This window comes from Acanthisitta chloris, unplaced genomic scaffold (genome assembly GCF_000695815.1).
Source record: "Acanthisitta chloris isolate BGI_N310 unplaced genomic scaffold, ASM69581v1 scaffold421, whole genome shotgun sequence".
Taxonomy (NCBI): Eukaryota; Metazoa; Chordata; class Aves; order Passeriformes; family Acanthisittidae; genus Acanthisitta; species Acanthisitta chloris.
In genome coordinates, this window is record NW_008656246.1 from 25,302 (window position 1) to 37,928 (window position 12,627).

General features: G+C 38.1%; 1 protein-coding gene across 1 annotated transcript in view; it reads right to left on the reverse strand.

Annotated features, from left to right (window-relative positions):
• COL9A1 (collagen, type IX, alpha 1) overlaps positions 1-11,872 on the reverse strand; it is a gene marked incomplete at both ends in the record, with an annotated part of 34,957 nt that extends 23,085 nt beyond the window's left edge. The window contains 10 exons of the mRNA XM_009084215.1: positions 1,090-1,143; positions 1,346-1,399; positions 1,511-1,564; positions 1,737-1,790; positions 3,411-3,464; positions 4,862-4,915; positions 7,865-7,918; positions 9,167-9,220; positions 9,927-10,028; positions 11,819-11,872. Coding sequence (XP_009082463.1) covers positions 1,090-1,143; positions 1,346-1,399; positions 1,511-1,564; positions 1,737-1,790; positions 3,411-3,464; positions 4,862-4,915; positions 7,865-7,918; positions 9,167-9,220; positions 9,927-10,028; positions 11,819-11,872 — 588 coding nt within the window. The remainder of the gene's footprint in view (positions 1-1,089; positions 1,144-1,345; positions 1,400-1,510; positions 1,565-1,736; positions 1,791-3,410; positions 3,465-4,861; positions 4,916-7,864; positions 7,919-9,166; positions 9,221-9,926; positions 10,029-11,818) is intronic.
• Positions 11,873-12,627: the final 755 nt, after the last annotated feature.

Consider the following 12,627-nt stretch of genomic DNA (forward strand, 5'->3'; position numbering starts at 1 on the left):
GTAAGCCCTGAAAAAAAACCACAAACATTTACAGTGCTTATTTGTTGTTAAGGGGATTTGAAATGGTGTTAAAAAACATCCTTCTACTGTTAAGGACTTCTAGCTCTTTTACTTGATATTGAAGAACCTTTATCCAATAATGGACTAACCTTGAATTTTTTCTCTTTACAGAGTAACAGATAAGGAGTATCATCCTTACTTCATAAATTGGCAAAAGTGAGGAGTTGTGGCTTTTTCTAGCTTAGCCTCCAGATTCTGTGTCCCAGAATTCTGATGCTGGAGGTACAGAGTTTAACAAGATATTTTTTGTATACATTTCATTCCCTCCTCACTTCTGTGCAACAGCTCATAGCCAGTATGCTTTGCCAAACTTTCCTCCAAGCTTAAGAGCTCACTTTGTATTACAAATTTACTTCCAGTTCTGTTTTAATACATCTCCTTCACTACATCCTCACAGCAATTATTCCCATAGCATAGTGTTTTTAAAGAGGTTTCTATTAGCTGTTGACAATTGGCACAGTTTCAAACTTACTCAGCTAATGCATGAGGTTTACCTTCTAAAAGAGTCCATAAAGCACTACAAATTCCCTATAACTCCACCACATGGGACATACTAGAAAACTCACCTCCAGCCCTGAGGAAAGAAACATGACACTAATGCATTCCAGATGTTCTGAGACAGCAGAAGATCAAAAGATGATTGTTCATCTCAGCTACATTAGACTAACAGGCCTTCTCCTGCTCTGCCTGGGAATAGGTTTGGCCCTAGTCAATGCAATGGGACCAGCTCTAACTGTGGGTTCACACCACAGTATCCACAGGGTCTCAGAGATGAGAAATACTAGAACAGTCGCATACAGGCCAGAAATGTTTTGTGACAGTAAGTTCCTCACAAAGGCACCATAAGGAAAGGTAGGCTTTTGTGCAAAAGCTTTGGATATACATAGCAGAATTTCCCCTTGCATTACACATATTCTCCCCTCAGCCTTTTGCTTAGATTTTCACTTCAATTATTCCAGTATCAGTGTCAAACTAACCCACACATGGCATTTCTGTGCTTTGAATGGAGGGAAAATACCTGATACTTACTGGCAGTCCCTGAAGCCCTGTGTCACCTGGAGCTCCAGGTTTTCCTGGTTCACCCTGTAAAACATTTAAAGGTGTAATCAAATATGAAGGAAAATCTGATTTCTGGAAGACAGATTTGGAATACTTTGGATCTGCAGTATGGGAAAGTTCATTCATTTATGCCAATAATGTGCACAAAGCCATGGCCAGCAGCCACAAATGAGTGAACAAATCTAGGGCACTACCAAAGCTCAGACATAAGCCAAATGTGCCTTACTTTTGCTCCAGGCATTCCAGGGATCCCTTCCCGGCCATCAACTCCTGGTAAGCCCTTGAAAGAAGAAAAAAAAAAAAGTTATTGTATTTCTGGGGTGATTTTGCTCAAGCACCAATATACAAATCAACATCACGTGAAGAAAATGAAGAAATGAAATATACATACAGGTTCTCCTTTAGGCCCAGGGAGACCATTTATTCCTCTTACACCTTGAGGGCCCTAAAAATAATAACAATTTTAAAAAATGAGACTAAGCACATTGAAATCACAGATGAAAACAATGTCAATAGGTTCTCATTCAGATATGCATTACTTTGAGAGTACCAATTATGTTCTATAGTCATATGCTATGTTTGCAAGTCAACATGTGTCAAACTTTGTCTGTGCTTACCCTTTCTCCTTTTGGACCTGCCTCTCCTAGTGGACCTCTCTGTCCTTGATCGCCCTACAAAAATAAAATTCATTTCAGCAATAAAAACAGAATAAATTTGCTTCTATTTATTAGTTAAAACCTTCAGAGGAGTACAATCACAGAATCATAGAATCATCAAGATGGGGGAGACCTCTAAGATCATCAAGTCCAACCATTAACCTGCCACTCTGCTATAAACCCTAAAACATATTCTCCAGTGTCAGATCCAGGTGCCTCTTAAACACTTCCAGGGATGATGACTCCACCATCTCCCTGGGCAGCCTATTCCAGTGCCTGAACACCCTAACAGGGAAAACATTTTTCCTAACATCTAATCTGAATCTCCTCTGTCTCAGCTTATGCCCATTCCCTCTAGTCCTCTCCCTGCAGCCATGGCAGGAGAGACATCCCCCACCTCTCTACCCCTGTCAGGGAGTTGTAGAGAGCCATGAGGTCATCCCTGAGCCTATTCTCAAGGCTAAAACAAACCAAACTCCCTCAACCCTTCCTCGTAGGACATGTTCTAGACCTTTTCTGAGTCTCATTGCCCTTTCCTGCTGGACTCGCACCAGTGCCTCAATGTCGTTTTAAAACTGAGGGGCCCAAAACTGAACACAATACTGTAGGTGTGACCTCACCAATGCTGAGTACAGGGAAATGATCAGTTCCCTAGTCCTGCTGGCCACACTATTCTTGATACAGGCCAAGATGCCATTGGCCTTGTTGGTCACCTGTGCACAGTGTTAGTTCATGTTTAGTCACTATCCACCAGCACTCGCAACACACTTTCTGACAAACAACCCTTGAGCCACTCCTCCCCCAGCCTGTAGAGCTGCATGGGGTTGTTGTGTCCCAAGTGCAGGACCTGGAACTTCATTTTGTTGAACCTCATGTAGTTATCCTCAGCCCACTGATCAAGTCAGTCCATGTCTCTCCGTAGAGCTTTCCTGCTGTTAGGCAGATCAACACTCCCACCCAACTTAGTGTTGTCTGCAAATTTACTGAGGGTGCACACAATTCACACTTGATTAGAGCAGACATCCTAAATTCATACTGTATTTAAAAATGCAGTTTTTAAAAACCGCAGCTGATAGCTACATTTTAAAAAGCACAAGTCAAGCCATCCCTTGGGATTCCAGGGGTGTCTAAGCAAAGGATGTTGCACTTGCTTCTCTAACATATAGAGTTACTGGCTATTCCAAGCACAAATTCCAGCTATGGAAGCAGACAAGAATTTATTTTAAAAACCAACCAAAAAAACCAAAACAAAACAAAAAACCAAACCCACAAACCCAAACAAAACACACACAAAAAAAAATCTCCAACAAAAAACAACCAAAGAGTACAAATTGTCCTGTACATGCTTTGTTCCAGTTTGATATCTGGCAAATTCCAATCCACCCTACTGCACAGTAGCACTCAGAAGTAAGAGGTAACCATAACATCCTAATAATTTAAAATTAGTTCATCTACCTCTCAATTCATTGGGGACATTAAGAGATTATAGACTTGATATCACTGTGATGTCATTTATTTACCTGTGGGGAATCAATAGAGTTGGATAAATCAGAGGCTTTTTTTGACTCACATCCACAAAGTTTCAGGACTTAGTATTTAACTGGAAAGTGTTTGGTTAACATATACTCTACTTACAGGTGCACCAGGAAGACCTTGAGGACCAGGATCACCATCAAGCCCACGAGCTCCCTGCAAAACAAGTAGATAACACAAGACCTTAAAACAAAGTGCTGAAACACTAACAACTTATTTGCTCTCCTCACTTGCTGAGAGCTGCAAACTCTCTACAGCTGAGGTTTCTTTATGGCTCTAATTAAAAAAAAAATAAAAAATAAATAAATAAATAAATAATTTGGAAAGTGTTTTCTTAATCATAATATGTAGTTATGAAAACCCACATTTTTTAACTATGGAAAAGTATCAATCAAAAACTGATATACTATTCATTCTCTAAAATATCATATTGGACAAAGAGAAGATAGACCTCTGCATGCTACTTCAGAAAACGTCAGTGTCTTCCTTAAAAATACATATATTATAATACTATTTCCTTCAGCACATAAGAGAAGAGCATCAAAACGTGAAGAGAAATCATCAGATGCAGTGCAGGTATTTTTATCATACATGTTTCAAGGAAACAATTAAATTGCTACCCTGTAAGTTAATTTAAATGACAAGGAAAAAATCTTTTTCATAGAGATTTAGAGAGAATATGGAACTCCTTTGTCAAACAGACGTAGTGAATATTTCAGAGACAAAACAGTGTAAAAATGTAGTCAAATATCTACAAAAAATTAGAAGATACAAAGGCCAGAAAAGCAAAGTAAGACAGTAATAGTTTAGCAAATGTGTCCAAAAGATTAGGAAGGATCACTCCTGAGAGGATTCATAATCAGAAGAAATTTGATGTTATCTCTGAACAGAGATGATCACAAGGTTTCTGTGATTTCAGTTCTGGAAAAGGAGATAATGGTATGACTGCTACATTCTACTACTTCTAGAAATTTTTAGCATATAGATTTAACAAGATCACAGTAGCAGTAAGTTTTGAAATAACAGCTAGAAACTCTGATGAACAGAAGGAAAATTACCCAAAAATGTCAGAGCCCACATAAACATTAATTCCACTGGCAGCAATTTAAGACACAGAGATATTGGAGACAGAAAGAATGGAAAAAGAACAAAGTCTGAATAAAAAAATACTGACTAAAACCATGACAGTGGAAGCAAAAGGCTTTAGGAAGATGCAAATCACAGGAGGAACTACTTAAAAAATTGAGCTTAAATGAAACATGGTATAGTTTATAACTGCTATAACTTGCTATCTTGCTAGCTACATACTTGCACACATGCAAAACTACTGTAAGGGTCCGAGGGAAAGGTGTGAAGAGTACATGTCCTTCATTAACCAGAAGGACCAAACTGACTTTCTTCCTAACAAGAACTACAGTAGCTATGGAAATACAGCTGACAGGAGAGAGAAAATGCAGGGAAAATACAGAAGCTTAAATAAGCTTTAAAAATTTTCATGGGTGCACATATTTTTTAATATAGGCCATTTTATAGAAAGAAAGGGTAATACTCACTTTGGTACCTTTAGGTCCCATTATACCAGTTATACCTCTGATACCTAGAATGCCCTGAAAAGGAAAAAATATATTCAAATTATGCTTAAATCATCAGAAGTGCCCTAGTTTTCAGATAGAAGACAGGAATTCTACACACTTTTGTTATGCTTATTTTACTACTTTCTTAGTACAAAATGAGAAATCCAGCTACTGCTGTATTAGAAAATTTAAATTTGATATTTGACTAAGACTTTTAAAAAGAATGTCAAAACTATTAGGTTGAATTGTAGAACTACAAATATGCCTTAAGGACTGAGAGAAACCCACTGATTTCTCTTCTTGATTACCACAGAATTGAAGCATTGTCCCCATGTATGAAAGGAACATATGAAGGTCAGATTTGGAAAAGGGCTAATTTGTCCTACGTGGGGTATAGGACAGATGCAGGAGAAAGGTACCATCAGACTTTATTGAAGTCCAGGGACAGACAAAGTACAGCAAGGTTTTTCAGAGTGTAAGTGCTAAGTTTATATATCCACCACACCTGAGAGGCTGAAATGAGCAGATATCCTAGTGCAACAGGATGTATCATAACTATCATCACCTCCCTTCAAAATACAGTCTCATGGGAAATATGGCTTCAATTTCTTCCTCTTCCTGAGAGACTGAAACTACTTGAGATGTCTCCTCCTTGCAGAGACCAAACCCTCACCCATAACATATTTGTTTTGCAACAAGGACAAGAGGGCACAGACTCAAGCTCTGACAGGGGAGATTTAGGTTAGATATTAGGAAGACATTTTTTACAGAGAGAGTGCTCAGGCATTGGAATGGGGTGCCCAGTGAGGTGTTGGATTCACTGTCTCTGGAGGTTTTTTAGATGAGATTAGATGCGTCACTTGGCGCCATATTCTAGTAACGACTGTAGGGTTGGACTTGATGATCCTGGAGGTCTTTTTCCATCCTGGTTGATTCTATGATTCTAAGGATGTACTACAACTGTGTTAATGAAACAGCTACAGGCACTTCACAGCATAGGCAAACCTATTCGTTGACCAGATTCTACATTGGCAGCCTTTACTTACTTGCTCCTAGCAAAGTTAGATGGAATCTCGAACAGAACATTTAAAGCTTTGTCAGCCCAAAACATGAGAAACGTCATGATAATGCAACAACTGCAACATCCCAACAAGATCAGAGATGGAAGTAGACACACTGTGGTATCCATTGCTTTCTATCAAAAGCAACACCTCTCCCAGAGGTGGAAATCTTATGCAAATCTTCTTGTCAATGCAATCCATAGAAGTGTTGGATTGCAGGTGCTACTGTGGAGACTGGACACCTAATCCCTTCCATTTGTTTATGTAAGGAATGTATGAGAAAATACAAGAGTCTACAACCTCTCCATCTGTTCCTCTAAAGCATTATCACAGAATCATGGAGTCGGTCAGGATAGAAGGGACCACAGTGGGTCATCTGGTCCAACCCCATCCTAGAGCACACGGCACAGGATTGTGTCCAGATGGATGCTGAATATCTCCAGTGAGGGAGAATCCACGACCTCTCTAGGCAACCTGTTCCAGTGTACAGTCACTCTCTTCTCTCTGTCCTCTTTTCCATAGCTTGTCTATCTGACACCACTTTCTGCATATTATGAATCTTTAAATCAAATGTTTAAATGTTTCATTTTAATAAAAAAACAATTATTTTAAAGTTTGTTTGTAAGGTCACCAACTGGTGTGACAATGAAATGTTGAGAGCAATGCTTTTAATAAACCAAAAGGAAGTCAATCTTTGTTTTTTTAATTCTACTGTGTTATTTCACAGTGACTGAAGCACTATTCCCAACTGAGTTAAATGAATTGGTCCCCACAGGCCTTTCAGGCATCAGAAGCTGCATCTTCCACAAGTGCTTTCTCTGCACCAGGGCTCCAGGGATAATTTTTTCAGGATCAACTATAAGAAGGAATGCACCCCTTCCTTTACATGGTCTCTGTTCTTTCTTTATGTTTATCCAGTCATAATCCAGAGGTTTATGTTGTCTTATGTTCATAGGGAATTTTGCAATTTAGGATTTGGATGTCATGTGCATCACGGTAAGCTCCAGTACAATATCACATCTGGAAACTAATGGCATTAAAGAAATAATTTTGCACCAAAGATAAAAGCATAAAACTCCATCAGAAACTAAACCATAAAAATTAAAGGTGTTTGGCCTGTTTCTCTTACTTAGAATGATCCCTTGATTCTGTTCCATTTCAGCTGTGGCAACCTTAAGAAGAGCTCCTCACAAGGAAAGAGCTGAGGAGATCTGTGCCAGAAGTACAGAGAGGCAGGACAAGAAAATAACCCCAAAACCATAGGTATGATGGAAGGATACTTCTTCTGTATGCCAAAATGAAAAAAACTTCAGAAAAAAGTACTAGTCTCTTCTTCAGTTGCTGCTACTTGTTTCTCAAGTCTCAGCTAAACCTGAATTTCACAGCTGACTGTGTTTCAAACAACCACTACCTTCGCAAGGATGAAATCAGAGTCATCAAAATTATGGAAAGGAAGGCCAAGAAAAAAAAATCCAACTATTTGCACAACCTTAGCACAACACAAAACTTAGGACATGAAATATTTTTTTAAATTAGCCTTTCCATATAACTCTATGCCAAGAGATAATGTAGCTTTTTAGAGGGACTTAAATAATTCTACTTTCATTCTTAGGCAATATGGCAGAATAAAGAGAAAGGTGTATGGAGATTTTATATCTGTTTTCCTAGAATCATCAAGGTGGGAAGAGACCTTCGGGATCATCAAGTCCAACAATAATATATTCTTAGGCAATATGGCAGAATAAAGGTGTATGGAGATTTTATATCTGTTTTCCTAGAATCATCAAGGTGGGAAGAGACCTTCGGGATCATCAAGTCCAACAATAATAACGAAGCAAATGGGATCAACAAGTCCAACAATAATAACGAAGCAAATAACAATAATGAGGCAAATGGGTAACTCTAAGAGGAAATACTTTACTGGAGGGCCTTGAGCTCCCACTTCACCACTGGGTCCTTGGTCCCCTTCTTCACCCTGAGAAAGCAAAAGGAATACATCTGTAGCTAATCCATACCATGCATATTGCTCTCTCATAGGAGGTGCATTTACTATTTACTGCTTTCTGTCACCACATCCTGTTGCAAAGAAATCCAAATGAAGTCATACTACTTCCTCAGAGAGATGCTTATTCAGGTTCACATTCCATTTAACTATTTGTCAAAATGGCAATTTCAAAGTAACCTCAGGATAAAGAATAATGATATTTTACTCTTAAGCCGTCCTTCCATTTTTACATGACATGTAAAACTCTTTAGGTTTTCTTGTTCTTTTAGACTAAAATTGCAATGAAGGTATATTCATACGTGTGAATGGACTGAATATGCTGTTAGCTCTGCATCACAATACCACATTGCAATTCAGAAATCTTTGGAAATTCAGATGGTAAAATGTCTTACCTGGTCAAACCACCATTTGATTAGATGGTAACCTCTCTCACACAGTGATAGTGCACACTAATGGAACAACAGTACTTAATGACAGTTTTCTTTGCAAAAAAGAATAAGACAACTGCTCAACATCCAGTGGGGAAAAAAAAAAGGCAAGTTGTGTCTAATAAAGTAATGTTCTTTTTAATAGGCTTAGGAATAGTGTGCAAGGTTTTTAAAAAAACTTCTCTGATGTTTTTTCCTCAAGCATTGATGCACAGACCAAGGCAGTGTAAATCTTCTGAAGATTTCTTACAAATATTTCGATATTACCAAGGTTACATGACAAGGTTAATTCAAAGGAAACACCTTAAGAGAGTTCACATTTCAGCTTTCAAGCTTAATTGGACTTGGCCTCTTATGTTGCTTATGAACTTATATTGTGTCCTTTCCCTCTCAAATATATTTTTCCCTCTCATTCTTCATGTAACTACTTAGCTGTACCACAGAACAACTAACTTGGTAAATCCACAGAATTCTTCTGCATTTAAATGCTTGAAAGCTGTTCAATTAATACCTTTAACTTCAATTTTTGCCATGAGTTCCATAAAAATTAAATTGAATGATCAAAATAAAAAAGCAAGATGACTTCTGCATCATAATAAATACAGAGTACAGCTGAATAAAGAATAGACATATGCCTCCAGTTACTCTGGAGAATTATGATATGTACTATCATTTCATGCATTCTGTTAGAACAACTAACAGTTCTAACAAAATGCAATAGCTTTGAAGAAGAGGCTAAACTACTATTATCATGCTTAAAACAACAGCAGTTTCTCCTCTTAGTTTTTACCTTATAACCTTGTCTTCCTGGTTCACCAGACTCTCCTTTTGAACCTTTTTGCCCCTAAAACAAATAAATAGATAGATAAATGAATAAGTAGATGTTATTCCAAACTAAAATACAGCTTTGCAAAACATACACAGGCTGCTGAAAACTATCTTGCTGTTCCCTTTCAACCCCCATTCACCACTGCTTCCTCACCTGTCTGAGAAACACCACACCTTAAGTACTATGCTCAAAAACACATATTTCTGTATCTAGCAAGGCTGCATATCTAGGCAGGCTAGGATTTCTTTTTACATTACCCTACAAAATTTTCCTCATGCCAGCAATATACCCAGAAACTATAATAAAAATTTTGAAAATTCTTAGCTAAAATGAAACTCAAATCATGTTCATTTCAATTTAGTGTGTTATAGATCTCCCAGGAAGAGAGAAAGAAGCAAAAAGACTAAGTATTTGGGGGAATATTTAGAGATTCTGGAGTTAAACTACAAACGGCCCTGAACATGAATGAAGCAATTCTTCACACACTCTAATCCTTTCAGGACCACACATAAATTTTACCCTGAAGATTAAAGCAGCAGCAAGAGATTTCAACAGTGAGAGGTTATTTGGGCAGTCAAGAGTTGAATAACCCTAAGCAACCACACTGATGCAATGTTTTTTGAAATTAACAGTGAAATGCCCTTTGGCTAAGTCATTACCCTCCCTAGTGCCTTGAGACAGCGTCTCTGAAAGGAATGCTTGAACAAACAAGTTCTCTTACCTTCATTCCCATTAAACCAGCATGTCCTGGGCGGCCAGGTGGGCAAGCATTGGGACACTGGAAAAGCATTCCTGGAGTTACTACCACATAGGTTGAATAAGGCTGTATGAGATTACTTTCAAAGAAACATGGAAAACAATCTTACCAACAGGTCACCATCTTGCAGGCCAATTGTTCCCTAAATTAAATGAAAATTAATCAAAGTCAATAAAAGGGAATTAATCAGACCTGACTCATTAGGCTATGCAGTCATTAGACAAAACAGAAAATATTAATATCTAAAGCCAGAATCAGAAGTGTAATCAATCAAAGGATCTCTGACATGAAAACTCCTAAACTGTAGGATTTTATTATTGGATTGAGGTACCTGCGAAGTCCTGTCCTCTAACTCAGATCAACTCTTCAAAAAAAAAAAAAAAAACCCAAAATATTTATTTTGGTTTAACTACTTCAAATATGTTTTCTATTAAATATAGAGCAAATATATCCAAACCCTGTGAATTTCCAACAGAACCCAAGACAATTCCTATAATAAGGATAACTTACATTCAGCAAAAGATTCAGATCTTTGCAAAGAAATTAATCTTCCCACAAAACAAGCATTGGTAGATGACAGTTGCAATAAACTAGGCATGTACGACTAGATGGACTCAGTGGGGGGAAGGCCATCCCTCATATTAAATCAAATACTTGATGGAAGCTACCAGGAGCCTTATGAGGCACAACAGGGAGAGGTATTATTTCACAGCAGCAGCTGGATTCTCTAAAGTTCACTGGGAGGGAGAACACTTTCAGAGAGAAGCACAGGGGAGTTCAAGGAATGAGCTGGTCTTTTATACAGAAGGACTGAAAAGCTGAAAGTATTTTGGTCCATATCATCATCAACTGGAGTGAGACTTGGGAAACCTTGAAAGGACAAAACTGTCCTTTAATTCTAAAAACTGTCCTTTTTTTTTTTTAGAGTAGAAAGAACAGGAATAGAAGCAGCATATACCATTATTGAGAAATCATTTCTGCTTGTTTCCCAATTACTCTTCTCCACTTCAGCATTCCTGTTTAACACAATGCCTCTGCCAGTTCTCTGGCAACTTTCATGAAAATGAGAAGCATGGCATAAATAAAGCATATGGATATAGGGTCTGCCCAGCAGAGGAACAGCACAGCTTTAAAAAAAGATGTTAGTGTGACACATTTCCCAGGGGTTTGCATTTCACAGCACCCAGACTGCAATGTGTCTGCCAAACTCTGTTTTATCTCTCTGAGCAGGTAAACTACCACAAGACAAAGGCATAACACATCCCCCCTCCCAACAGATACAAAGAAGATAGCCTAGATTTCCCTAAAGAGGAAAACACTGCTGGAAATCTTTCTTCTGTTTCTTGCCAGTAGCAGACCAGACTACAAGAAAGGCTGGAACTCAACCCACCTAGAAGAGAGGAAAACACTGCTGGAAAGCTTTCTTCTGTTTCTTGCCAGTTGCAGACCAGACTACAGGAAAGGCTGGAACTCAACCCACCTAGAAACACATATTTCTATCTCATGAGCCAAATATTAAATTTCTCTTCTCCTAACAAAAAAGTCTACCTCTGCTGAAGTAATACCAGTGAGGCCCAACAAAGACTACATTTACAGTAATATTATGGTTCACAGGGAAGTTTAAAACATGTGTATTTACACTTCACAGGAATGCAAAGGCATCAATGACAGCAGTTACACATTTCAAAATATCTTTTACAAGCATAAAGAAGAGAAACTTGCTTTCTAAATGGAAGATCAAAAGCCTGCTGAAATCCTAAAGTCAGTATTCAGCAGTAGGACTTGACGAGAAGTTTTGTTTAAGCAGCAACAACACAGAATTCAGATGTTAGTGCATATTAAAGGTAATGACTTACAGGAGGACCTGGTGGTCCTGGTGGCCCTGGTGGGCCTCTTTTTCCTGGATCTCCCTAAAAAAGGGTACAATAATTTTGTTGATTCAGAGTAATAATGAAAACCATCAGTTACATATTCAGAGCACACAACAACGTAGAGAAGTGGCTACAGAAGGACAGGCCAGATAGCCAATGAAAACACCAACCCACAGCAGGGCTCCCATAATAGAATGGGAATCCAATTTTTTAAGTAGGAATAGAAGCCACAACGAAATCAATAATTTCAGCTGCTTTAGCAAGCTGAAACCTCTGATCACAGAACCATCTATGCACTCCTCTATCTTATAACTGCTAAGTTCTGAATTAAAAGAATCCTAGTAACTGGCAAAAAAATGCCCAAAGTAGAGAGAGGGAAAAATCCACTTTTTCATAACACAAAATGAATTTACCAAGTAGAGTCTTCCTCTGTTTATGAAGTTCTGATGTCCAGTACTCTCAGAAGACAACATGGGATCTCTCAAATTATTTTTTCCTGAATGTTTTCAATTAAAATAAGTCTAATACTCAGGCAGTGACCACTTTTTAAGTTAATACTGTCATTCCAATATTATTTTTGGTATCTTACTAAATCATTAGTGCAATGAGCAAGATGAATACAGAAAGGTATGAAGTCAAAATATGACAGTGTGGTGAAACAGTGCACAGTTTGGCAGTAAGGTCAGTAGACAGAGTCACACTTCAAATGAGACTAAGAGGAAATACTGAGTTGTCATGTTCATGGAAATCAGAAATTGTATCTGGTTATAGAATCATAGAATCAACCAGTTTGG